The sequence below is a fragment of the Biomphalaria glabrata genome, chromosome 15 (genome assembly GCF_947242115.1).
Source record: "Biomphalaria glabrata chromosome 15, xgBioGlab47.1, whole genome shotgun sequence".
Taxonomy (NCBI): domain Eukaryota; kingdom Metazoa; phylum Mollusca; class Gastropoda; family Planorbidae; genus Biomphalaria; species Biomphalaria glabrata.
In genome coordinates, this window is record NC_074725.1 from 19,997,616 (window position 1) to 20,011,287 (window position 13,672).

Here is a 13,672-nt window from a genome sequence, read left to right on the forward strand (position 1 = left end):
CTGCTCGACCTCTAATGCTCCTAATGTCTCCTCAGTTTCACCTCTGCTCGACCTCTAATGCTCCTAATGTCTCCTCAGTTTCACCTCTGCTCGACCTCTAATGCTCCTAATGTCTCCTCAGTTTCACCTCTGCTCGACCTCTAGTTCTCCTGATGTCTCCTCAGTTTCAGCTCTGCTCGACCTCTAGTGCTCCTAATGTCTCCTCAGTTTCACCTCTGCTCGACCTCTAGTGCTCCTAATGTCTCCTCAGTTTCAGCGCTGCTCGACCTCTAGTGCTCCTAATGTCTCCTCAGTTTCACCTCTGCTCGACCTCTAGTGCTCCTAATGTCTCCTCAGTTTCAGCTCTGCTCGACCTCTAGTGCTCCTAATGTCTCCTCAGTTTCACCTCTGCTCGACCTCTAGTGCTCCTAATGTCTCCTCAGTTTCACCTCTGCTCGACCTCTAATGCTCCTAATGTCTCCTCAGTTTCACCTCTGCTCGACCTCTAGTGCTCTTAATGTCTCCCCAGTTTCACCTCTGCTCGACCTCTAGTGCTCCTAATGTCTCCTCAGTTTCACCTCTGCTCGACCTCTAGTGCTCCTAATGTCTCCTCAGTTTCACCTCTGCTCGACCTCTAATGCTCCTAATGTCTCCTCAGTTTCACCTCTGCTCGACCTCTAATGCTCCTAATGTCTCCCCAGTTTCACCTCTGCTCGACCTATAGTGCTTCTAATGTCTCCTCAGTTTCAGCTCTGCTCGACCTCTAATGCTCCTAATGTCTCCTCAGTTTCACCTCTGCTCGACCTCTAGTGCTCCTAATGTCTCCAGTTACCCCTTAAGCCCTTTTTTAAGCCCAGCAACTCCCCTACCGTCCCTTTTACAGCCGGCGCCCCCTATTTTTATGAAATCGCTTCAAAGGAGGGCCCCCCCCCCCCCCGTTGAAGACCACTGATATAGCTCGAGCATACATTCTTATTCGGTATACATGTATTAAGTTACACAAAATATGAAAGGGTTAAACGAAAAGCACAAATGCTGGACTCCAAATACAATAACTGACTAATTTTTGTGGTGCAGTCCAGTTTAGAAGACACTAGATTATGAACAAATAAGGACAAATTGAGATCATAACACTCTACTTTAATGTGCACTTCTTCACAGATACACAACCAAATAAATTAATCAAACCAACGAAGCAGTTTTCAGAACACAAAGAATGTAATAAAATGTAAAAAATGTTTTCAAAACAAATCAATTCCTCCTTGGCGAAGCTAACGGTTGTGTTTCATTCTACTTATTTCTTGTCATGTTTCGTTATTGCAAGAAGTATTTTGAGTTTTACACGTTCAAGTTCTGTACAGTCCAGCTAGTGACTTTACAAGGGTTCTATGGAGTGTGTGTGTGTGTGTGTGTGTGTGTATTTCCAAGGTGATTATGAAGAAAGGGAGCATTAAATGTTAGAGGATAAAGAAAGGGAGCATCGATTGTTACTTTTGTAGAATGATGCAAGATAAGCGGCGCTGACGTTAGTACGGTAGACGACTACAGGACGCCTGAGTGTAAAGACGTGTTTTCTAAAGTGGGTTACCTTGGTTTAAACTATGAGTTTAATTCATTTTATCTCCAGTTACACTTTGACTATATTGCAATAAAAATGTGTATTTAGTTTTGTTCATAAAAGAAGTCATTCAAGTTATTTCACGTTTTATAAGTTAATATCTTATACTCCATCAGCAGTTTAGTTGTCTACCAGCAATTAGGTCCTGTAAGTCAACGACCGTTTGCAACAAAGGACACATTTCTTTCTTTCAAATCAAAATCAAATAAGATAATATGATTACGATACAGACTCCTAACAAAAATGACAGCCAGAGTATGCGAGCATTTACATCACATAGCATACAACGAAATGGTGTATTTAATTTACTATAATACCGTTTGATAAAGCAATAAGCATCAACACCACATCATCTAAAGAACAGTATCGAAGCCACGAAAGGTTTTAAAAGGTATGGGCGCGCCATGATATTAAAACGCTCTTAAGGAAAACAAAAATGTTCAGTACCAGGTGAAGAAAGTAAAGGGGAAGAATGAAACCAAAGCGTGGGCTGATAAACCATTGGGAGTAGGTCGCTGAGGCAGATGGCGTTCTGAAAGCGTTTCACCGACACATCCTCCCACGAAATTATGGGATACAAGACACCAAAGTATTTATCCTCTAAGGAGTCATTAAGCTGCCTTTCAAAAGAACACATTGATTTTACATGTCAAAGACGCAATACAGATGGCAACAAAAATATGATCGAAATTGTGTCTCAGTGTTCAAGTCATTACCAACACGTGGAATCATTAGCACTGTCGCATTTTATGACAGCCACTGTGACTTGACTTCTATACTCATTAAAAATACGATTATGTACTATGTTTAAACCATTGACAGTATTGTAGTCCTGGCGATGGAATATCTTCCGCTTGTAGTTATGAATCATAATTGACAATAATGTCTAATTTTAATTCTTTGAAACAAAAAAAAGTTTAACCAATGAATTCGTTCCTATCCATAATTTCGCAGAAAAGTCATTGATTGTATTGAGCAAAAGACATACACATGCTGAACAATAAGTGGTGGAATTTGAAAGACTCGGGTTCATTTCTTCGCAGAGGCCTCACTACAGGGTGAACATTTTCTAGTCCATCAAACTTTCAGAACATCAGAAGAACACAACTAACGCTTTAGGTAGTGGACCTCGTAACACCTGGTCCTAGTCACCGGAAAAACAGAGCTCACTGTACATGCATGGTTCTTGTGCACGTAGAACTTTTGGAAGCCTACGCTTTCCACAGCCTGGATCGCCTTCAGCCTGGGCAGCAGATAGTCCCTCGTCTGGTCCACCAGATGATACTCCAGGAGAAGCTGCTTCACGCGACGCAACTCCCCGGAAGCCACCATCTCGGGGAGCGCCTCCCACTCTGAGCTCTCGATGTCCATCTTGACGATGTCCACGGTGGTATTGGTGTGTCCCAATTTCTCCCTGATGTCTCGGAAGGTCATAAGTAGCCATTTATTGTCCTGATTGACGTAGGTCGTTCCGCTGAGTCCGATTTTGTAAAAGTGAACGTGTGATGACCTGTGGAAAGAAAAAGATGTTATTAATCAACCATCAGGGGCGTCCTTAATCAACCACAGTAGGCTGGGAGAACTGGGGGGACTCAGGGGCGTCAGTAATCAACCATAGTAGGCTATGAGAACTGGGGGGACTCAGGGGCGTCCTTAATCAATCATAGTAGGCTATGAGAACTGGGGGGGGCGACTCAGGGGCGTCCTTAATCAACCATACTAGGCTATGAGAACTGGGGGGACTCAGGGGCGTCAGTAATCAACCATAGTAGGCTATGAGAAAAAAAAAGGCAACGTCAGCTTTCATGTAATAAAATGTAATGATCGGACAATTTTTTCCCATAACCGGAAGTTCCAATACCGTATTTACTTTTATAGTCACTGGCATAAAAATATGCCATAGGTTGCAAGATTCGTAAAGTAAAGTTAACTTGATCGCAATTTTGTACTTAGAAAAGAATGAATAAAATGCAAAGCCGAATTTATTTTCTATTACAAAATCTTAATTTTCACTTACTATCCTTATTCTCACCTAGACTAGGCCCCGCGCAATCAGTTTCGCATAAGGCCCCGCAATTGCTAGGACCGGCCCTGCTGGCCACATGACATTCTCGTTAACCGTCGGCCATAGAAACAGATGACCTTTACATCATCTGCCCTATAGGTCGCATAGTCTGAAAGGGGCACATATGAGGCAATGGTGAGGGACCTTATAGCAAGTTTTCTAGACCCCCCCCCCTTTTTAGCAGGGTAGGAATTTCTTTTACAAAATTTTTTTAGTAGATTTCTTAAAAGGAAAATATGTAGTCTGTTACGAGTGACTGTAAAATAACAGTGACATTTTCAATAAAGTAGCACGTTGTTTGTTCGTAATTTTTTTTTCACATGTTTCCTATATTCCTTCAGATAATCTTCTTCCTAGTCCAAACCTCCCTCAGGACGACGGGAGTTAGCTAGTTAATTACTCAGCACTATCTTTCGCAAATTTATTGATCAGACAAAGATGCTTTTAGCCCCCAGTGAAAATAAAATCTATATATTGAAAAGCATGAGTTAAAACTCGCAGTTGGTAACATGTTTCTCTTGCTACAGATGTGTCCAAATTCATAACATTTTTTTCAAAAAGTCAATAAACCGGAATACTTATGAATGTTGGGAGATAGAAGAAAGAGAAACATGTCACCTTTCAATATATAGATTTCCATTTCATTGGGGCTGAAGTGTATCGACGACAATAGAGCGTTCGCCATTATTGCAATAGATTCAAGTTTCTATAAGGGAAATAACTGCACATTTGCATACATGTATCTCAATACTGTAAGATATATTTTCCATATCTATAAATATTATATCTAATTAATTAATTTGTTACTTTTTGATTTTTTAATTGATTCAGGTTTTGTTAGGGACAAGGTATCTACTGGACTTAAGAATTGGGAAGTGGGAGAATAAACGTGTACAAAAATTGTGCCAGACAGACAGACAGACAGACAGAGTTAATACAACCTTTGTAAAAAAAAAATTGGTGACATTTCGTCGCAAAACCAACATCGTTTTGTCTTTGGATATAGTGTGCTTTGTCTGCATTTACTACGTGTGTGATTTAATGAAGGTGTATGTAAATAGATATAAGTTACATTCCTTAGAGAAATCCTTGCAGTTTATCCTAAGGTCATTTTTATATAAATCAAGCCTTTTATGTTCCGAAGTAGATCCATATACAGCTGAGCAATACCCTGGTAATCATCATCTATCAACTCCATATACAGCTGAGCAATACCCTGGTAATTATCATCTATCAACTCCATATACAGCTGAGCAATACCCTGGTTATCATCAGCTATCAACTCCATATACAGCTGAGCAATACCATGGTAATCATCATCTATCAACTCCATATACAGCTGAGCAATACCATGGTAATCATCATCTATCAACTCCATATACAGCTGAGCCATACCCTGGTTATCATCATCTATCAACTCCATATACAGCTGAGCGATACCCTGGTTATCATCAGCTATCAACTCCATATACAGCTGAGCGATACCATGGTAATCATCATCTATCAACTCCATATACAGCTGAGCAATACCATGGTAATCATCATCTATCAACTCCATATACAGCTGAGCCATACCCTGGTTATCATCATCTATCAACTCAATATACAGCTGAGCGATACCCTGGTTATCATCATCTATCAACTCAATATACAGCTGAGCGATACCCTGGTTATCATCAGCTATCAACTCCATATACAGCTGAGCAATACCCTGGTTATCATCAGCTATCAACTCCATATACAGCTGAGCAATACCCTGGTTATCATCAGCTATCAACTCCATATACAGCTGAGCAATACCCTGGTAATCATCAACTATAATCCATGACGCCCCGTTCCTCCGCTGTTCACCCCACCCCCTTCTCCTTATATCATGTAACTTGTGAATGAGCTCAGTGATAGAATAATCTCTCTGGGAGAACTGTTACGAGGGTGAGTCAACAATATGACATTTACATTTGAATGCATGCAAATGGCACATGCGTTGAACATTACACAGGCACGCGGCGCGCGCAAATACACAAAAATCAATAGAACGTGTGCTAGATAAAACAGGAAAATGATAACATTTTTATCAGCGAAATGACGCAGAAAGAAAATACTTTTTTTTTTAATTACATTTATTTCATCGTAAAATGATCATAACAACAAAAAAACCCCGCAAAGAATCAAATAGGTTTTACAAAGCTTATATGAACTCACTGTCTGTCTGTCTGTCTGTCTGGTAAAACGTTTGTACACGTTATTTCTCCGATACTCAAGCTGAAAAGCTAAAATCAGCCAATGGGACGAGTATCTTTATTTTTGTAATTTTTGAAGACAATTCTGTCGTAATGTTCGCGATACTGTATAATTAGTTATTGTTAGGGGTTACAAGGGGGGGAGGGGGGATCAATGCAGTGGTGTTCAAACCATGACACGAAGAAGTTCAATACCCGAGCTCAATGGGGCAGTTGAATGATAGTCATTTATTACTTTTAAGAATTGGGTGCCATGACACTCTAACCTATAACAGTGGCGTCACTAGGGTCGGTCTCACACGGTGCAGTTAGCTCAAGCTATGTCACCCCCCCCCTCTTTTAAACACACACTTTCATCTTTCGTCCGAAAATTTCAAATAGTTTTTTAAAATTTATTTATCTTTTACTAACTATTGAGCTAATTAACTATGCATACATTGATTGTTACAATATGAACCCAAATATTATTTTCCTAGTCATCTTTTCACAACCTTTACTCATACTGATATTTTTTTTTGTTGTGTAAACAAATTTGGGACTATATCTGACACTATATTATACTTAGAGTAGAATCTAATTGGCCCACTTCATTTCTCCTACTACATCCGAAATTTTTTTTGCTTAGAGCTTTGAATTCGAGTTCTGTAACAAAACCAAGTTACAAACATGCCCATTGAACAAAATGTAAAACTTACTAATTAACTTCTTTAAAAGTCTTAATCTAAATATGTGGGGTATCCTATCTTTTCAATGAACAAATCGGTTGTATTTATATTGTAGTAAGGGCCTGTACATTCATATTAGAATATTTTTCAAGTAAAACATTATTCAATAGGATGAATAATGAACTGTAGATGTCAGGAGAATGCGTTTCTGCAATTAAGAATGCAAATAAAACGCTTGTACAGCGCTCCCCCAGACCCCCCCTAATGTCTCAACATGAATGTTTTGTTTCTTTTTGTTTGTGCCGAAGGTTTACAAACACTGCCATAGTTTTTGTATCCTAATATATGCTGTACGCGCTTTTATGCTTAGGGTTAGGGTTTACTGGGCGCTAGGGTTGGAATTTGGGAAAAAATCGCCCCCCCCCACTCCAAAGTTCTGGATCCGCTAGCGCATCACATTAATAAATAATTTAAATATTTTGGTATAAATGTTGTTGTTTTTTTACTTGTCCTTAGAAAAAAGAAACGCCTTCTCGTCTTATTTCAGTACAAAACGTGTCCATTGGTACCAAAAATGAATCAAATATTTCTAGATCTAGAGGCAGTTGTGTAGGCCTATGAGTGTGCCATGTGCCATACCCTGACCGTGCCACTGACCAGTAAGAGTAAAAAGTTCCCCTTTAGATCATGCGGTCGATAGGGCAGATGATATAAAGGTCATCTGCTTCTGTGGTCTGCAGGTTAACGAGGGTGTCATGTGGCCAGCACAAACGACCAACCGCCTTTACTTTTCCCCAACTCATGTTAGGTATCCATTAGAGCTCAGAGGCGCCCCAAAGATGGCAGTCTTCACCACTCACTCACCACTCATTCTGACCTATAAAAAGTCATAACTCGAATGACACTATGAATTATGGTGTTGCATATTATTATAGCTTTTATATAGCGCTACTTTCATGCTTATAGCGTTTTTGGTCCAATCTAAAGTAAAGTTTTCAGTGCGCTCAGTAAACACAACTCTGCCCTAGTCGGGTGTTGAACCTCGAACCCCTTTCTAGGTAGCCAAGCCAAGCCAAGTTCAAGCGCACTTGGCCTCTCGACCACGCTTCCCATACATCCGAATGTCTTGTGTGTAAATGTACTGATACCCAAAGGATGACTTCATTTAGTTATCGTGACATTCCAAATTCTATGGAAAGTTGGGAGGGGGGGGGGTAGGGGCTCACCACAGTCAATTGTTGTTACATTGAACTCTAGATTTGATCCCATTATGAGGCCACTTTAACATCACATTAAATTCTATATTTAATTCCATTACGGGTTCACTTTAACATCACATTAAATTCTCGATTTGATCCCATTCTGGGTTCACTTTAACATCACATTAAATTCTAGATTTGATCCCATTATGAGGCCACTTTAACATCACATTAAATTCTAGATTTCATTCCATTACGGGTTCACTTTAACATCACATTAAATTCTAGATTTGATCCCATTCTGGGTTCACTTTAACATCACCTGTCGTAGAAGTCCTTCTCCCTCCGCATGCTGGGGTCAAACGAGTACACGTGACACCCGTACAGCTTGGCCGCGTCGTCGTCGAAGGAGAAGTCGTAACTGATGCCGAAGGAGTAGATGATGCAGGGAACTCGGGGCCTGACGTCAGGGTCGTCACAGATCTCCCAGCCACCATCGCCAGTGTAGCCCATGCGTATCTTTCTGTTGCACATCGTCTGTAGATACAAGATGGTTTCGAGTGTATTAGGCGAACAGCCAGTTAGAAGGTGGGCTCATTGCTTATATAAAAACAGCCAGTTAGAAGGAGGGCTCATTGCTTATATAAAAACAGCCAGTTAGAAGGTAGGCTCATTGCTTATATAAAAACAGCCAGTTAGAAGGTAGGCTCATTGCTTATATAAAAACAGCCAGTTAGAAGGTAGACTCATTGCTTATATAAAAACAGCCAGTTAGAAGGTAGACTCATTGCTTATATAAAAACAGCCAGTTAGAAGGTAGACTCATTGCTTATATAAAAACAGCCAGTTAGAAGGTAGGCTCATTGCTTATATAAAAACAGCCAGTTAGAAGGTAGGCTCATTGCTTATATAAAAAAAGCCAGTTAGAAGGTAGGCTCATTGCTTATATGAAAACAGCCAGTTAGAAGGTAGGCTGATTGCTTATATGAAAACAGCCAGTTAGAAGGTAGACTCATTGCTTATATAAAAACAGCCAGTTAGAAGGTAGGCTCATTGCTTATATAAAAACAGCCAGTTAGAAGGTAGACTCTTGCTTATATAAAAACAGCCAGTTAGAAGGTAGACTCATTGCTTATATAAAAACAGCCAGTTAGAAGGTAGGCTCATTGCTTATATAAAAACAGCCAGTTAGAAGGTAGACTCATTGCTTATATAAAAACAGCCAGTTAGAAGGTAGGCTCATTGCTTATATAAAAACAGCCAGTTAGAAGGTAGGCTCATTGCTTATATAAAAACAGCCAGTTAGAAGGTAGGCTCATTGCTTATATGAAAACAGCCAGTTAGAAGGAGGGCTCATTGCTTATATAAAAACGGCCAGTTAGAAGGTAGGCTCATTGCTTATATGAAAACAGCCAGTTAGAAGGTAGACTCATTGCTTATATGAAAACAGCCAGTTAGAAGGTAGGCTCATTGCTTATATGAAAACAGCCAGTTAGAAGGTAGACTCATTGCTTATATGAAAACAGCCAGTTAGAAGGTAGGCTCATTGCTTATATAAAAACAGCCAGTTAGAAGGTAGGCTCATTGCTTATATAAAAACAGCCAGTTAGAAGGAGGGCTCATTGCTTATATAAAAACAGCTAGTTAGAAGGTAGGCTCATTGCTTATATAAAAACAGCTAGTTAGAAGGTAGGCTCATTGCTTATATAAAAACAGCTAGTTAGAAGGTAGGCTCATTGCTTATATAAAAACAGCTAGTTAGAAGGTAGGCTCATTGCTTATATAAAAACAGCCAGTTAGAAGGTAGGCTCATTGCTTATATAAAAACAGCCAGTTAGAAGGAGGGCTCATTGCTTATATGAAAACAGCCAGTTAGAAGGTAGGCTCATTGCTTATATGAAAACAGTCAGTTAGAAGGTAGGCTCATTGCTTATATGAAAACAGCCAGTTAGAAGGTAGGCTCATTGCTTATATGAAAACAGTCAGTTAGAAGGTAGGCTCATTGCTTATCTGAAAACAGCCAGTTAGAAAGTAGGCTCATTGCTTATATGAAAACAGCCAGTTAGAAGGTAGACTCATTGCTTATATGAAAACAGCCAGCTAGAAGGTAGACTCATTGCTTATATGAAAACAGCCAGTTAGAAGGTAGACTCATTGCTTATATGAAAACAGCCAGTTAGAAGGTAGACTCATTGATTATATGAAAACAGCCAGTTAGAAGGTAGACTCATTGCTTATATGAAAACAGCCAGTTAGAAGGTAGGCTCATTGCTTATATAAAAACAGCCAGTTAGAAGGTAGACTCATTGCTTATATGAAAACAGCCAGTTAGAAGGTAGACTCATTGCTTATATGAAAACAGCCAGTTAGAAGGTAGACTCATTGCTTATATGAAAACAGCCAGTTAGAAGGTAGACTCATTGCTTATATGAAAACAGCCAGTTAGAAGGTAGGCTGATTGCTTATATGAAAACAGCCAGTTAGAAGGTAGACTCATTGCTTATATGAAAACAGCCAGTTAGAAGGAGGGCTCATTGCTTATATAAAAACAGCCAGTTAGAAGGTAGACTCATTGCTTATATGAAAACAGCCAGTTAGAAGGTAGACTCATTGCTTATATGAAAACAGCCAGTTAGAAGGTAGACTCATTGCTTATATGAAAACAGCCAGTTAGAAGGTAGACTCATTGCTTATATGAAAACAGCCAGTTAGAAGGTAGACTCATTGCTTATATAAAAACAGCCAGTTAGAAGGTAGACTCATTGCTTATATGAAAACAGCCAGTTAGAAGGTAGACTCATTGCTTATATGAAAACAGCCAGTTAGAAGGTAGACTCATTGCTTATATGAAAACAGCCAGTTAGAAGGTAGACTCATTGCTTATATAAAAACAGCCAGTTAGAAGGTAGACTCATTGCTTATATGAAAACAGCCAGTTAGAAGGTAGACTCATTGCTTATATGAAAACAGCCAGTTAGAAGGTAGACTCATTGCTTATATGAAAACAGCCAGTTAGAAGGTAGACTCATTGCTTATATGAAAACAGCCAGTTAGAAGGTAGACTCATTGCTTATATGAAAACAGCCAGTTAGAAGGTAGACTCATTGCTTATATGAAAACAGCCAGTTAGAAGGTAGACTCATTGCTTATATAAAAACAGCCAGTTAGAAGGTAGACTCATTGCTTATATGAAAACAGCCAGTTAGAAGGTAGACTCATTGCTTATATGAAAACAGCCAGTTAGAAGGTAGACTCATTGCTTATATGAAAACAGCCAGTTAGAAGGTAGACTCATTGCTTATATGAAAACAGCCAGTTAGAAGGTAGACTCATTGCTTATATGAAAACAGCCAGTTAGAAGGTAGACTCATTGCTTATATGAAAACAGCCAGTTAGAAGGTAGACTCATTGCTTATATGAAAACAGCCAGTTAGAAGGAGGGCTCATTGCTTATATAAAAACAGCCAGTTAGAAGGTAGACTCATTGCTTATATAAAAACAGTCAGTTAGAAGGAGGGCTCATTGCTTATATAAAAACAGCCAGTTAGAAGGTAGACTCATTGCTTATATAAAAACAGTCAGTTAGAAGGAGGGCTCATTGCTTATATAAAAACAGCCGGTTAGAAGGTAGGCTCATTGCTTATATAAAAACAGCCAGTTAGAAGGTAGACTCATTGCTTATATAAAAACAGTCAGTTAGAAGGAGGGCTCATTGCTTATATAAAAACAGCCAGTTAGAAGGTAGACTCATTGCTTATATAAAAACAGTCAGTTAGAAGGAGGGCTCATTGCTTATATAAAAACAGCCAGTTAGAAGGTAGCTGATTGCTTATATGAAAACAGCCAGTTAGAAGGTAGACTCATTGCTTATATGAAAACAGCCAGTTAGAAGGTAGGCTCATTGCTTATATAAAAACAGCCAGTTAGAAGTTAGACTTATTGCTTATATAAAAACAGCCAGTTAGAAGGTAGACTCATTGCTTATATGAAAACAGCCAGTTAGAAGGTAGGCTCATTGCTTATATAAAAAAAGCCAGTTAGAAAGTAGGCTGATTGCTTATATGAAAAAAGCCAGTTAGAAGGTAGGCTCATTGCTTATATAAAAACAGCCAGTTAGAAGGTAGGCTGATTGCTTATATGAAAACAGCCAGTTAGAACGTAGACTCATTGCTTATATGAAAACAGCCAGTTAGAAGGTAGACTCATTGCTTATATAAAAACAGCTAGTTAGAAAGTAGGCTGATTGCTTATATGAAAACAGCCAGTTAGAAGGTAGTCTCTTTATATATATGAAAACATCCAGTTAGAAGGTAGGCTCATTGCTTATATAAAAACAGCCAGTTAGAAGGAGGGCTCATTGCTTATATAAAAACAGCCAGTTAGAAGGTAGGCTCATTGCTTATATAAAAACAGCCAGTTAGAAGGAGGGCTCATTGCTTATATGAAAACAGCCAGTTAGAAGGTAGACTCATTGCTTATATGAAAACAGCCAGTTAGAAGGAGGGCTCATTGCTTATATAAAAACAGCCAGTTAGAAGGTAGACTCATTGCTTATATGAAAACAGCCAGTTAGAAGGTAGACTCATTGCTTATATGAAAACAGCCAGTTAGAAGGTAGACTCATTGCTTATATGAAAACAGCCAGTTAGAAGGTAGACTCATTGCTTATATGAAAACAGCCAGTTAGAAGGTAGACTCATTGCTTATATAAAAACAGCCAGTTAGAAGGTAGACTCATTGCTTATATGAAAACAGCCAGTTAGAAGGTAGACTCATTGCTTATATGAAAACAGCCAGTTAGAAGGTAGACTCATTGCTTATATGAAAACAGCCAGTTAGAAGGTAGACTCATTGCTTATATGAAAACAGCCAGTTAGAAGGTAGACTCATTGCTTATATGAAAACAGCCAGTTAGAAGGTAGACTCATTGCTTATATGAAAACAGCCAGTTAGAAGGTAGACTCATTGCTTATATAAAAACAGCCAGTTAGAAGGTAGACTCATTGCTTATATGAAAACAGCCAGTTAGAAGGTAGACTCATTGCTTATATGAAAACAGCCAGTTAGAAGGTAGACTCATTGCTTATATGAAAACAGCCAGTTAGAAGGTAGACTCATTGCTTATATGAAAACAGCCAGTTAGAAGGTAGACTCATTGCTTATATGAAAACAGCCAGTTAGAAGGTAGACTCATTGCTTATATGAAAACAGCCAGTTAGAAGGTAGACTCATTGCTTATATGAAAACAGCCAGTTAGAAGGAGGGCTCATTGCTTATATAAAAACAGCCAGTTAGAAGGTAGACTCATTGCTTATATAAAAACAGTCAGTTAGAAGGAGGGCTCATTGCTTATATAAAAACAGCCAGTTAGAAGGTAGACTCATTGCTTATATAAAAACAGTCAGTTAGAAGGAGGGCTCATTGCTTATATAAAAACAGCCGGTTAGAAGGTAGGCTCATTGCTTATATAAAAACAGCCAGTTAGAAGGTAGACTCATTGCTTATATAAAAACAGTCAGTTAGAAGGAGGGCTCATTGCTTATATAAAAACAGCCAGTTAGAAGGTAGACTCATTGCTTATATAAAAACAGTCAGTTAGAAGGAGGGCTCATTGCTTATATAAAAACAGCCAGTTAGAAGGTAGGCTGATTGCTTATATGAAAACAGCCAGTTAGAAGGTAGACTCATTGCTTATATGAAAACAGCCAGTTAGAAGGTAGGCTCATTGCTTATATAAAAACAGCCAGTTAGAAGTTAGACTCATTGCTTATATAAAAACAGCCAGTTAGAAGGTAGACTCATTGCTTATATGAAAACAGCCAGTTAGAAGGTAGGCTCATTGCTTATATAAAAAAAGCCAGTTAGAAAGTAGGCTGATTGCTTATATGAAAAAAGCCAGTTAGAAG

General features: G+C 38.9%; 1 protein-coding gene across 11 annotated transcripts in view; it reads right to left on the reverse strand.

Annotated features, from left to right (window-relative positions):
* Positions 1-1,098: 1,098 nt before the first annotated feature.
* The window catches only part of LOC106067100 (probable methyltransferase-like protein 24), a 29,335-nt gene continuing 16,761 nt past the window's right edge, over positions 1,099-13,672 (reverse strand). For all 11 annotated transcript variants that reach the window (XM_013226214.2, XM_056012666.1, XM_056012664.1 and 8 more), the window contains 2 exons: positions 8,089-8,303; positions 1,099-3,107 (listed from right to left, as the gene is read on the reverse strand). In XM_013226214.2, coding sequence (XP_013081668.2) covers positions 2,705-3,107; positions 8,089-8,303 — 618 coding nt within the window. In that variant the 3' untranslated portion in view covers positions 1,099-2,704. The remainder of the gene's footprint in view (positions 3,108-8,088; positions 8,304-13,672) is intronic.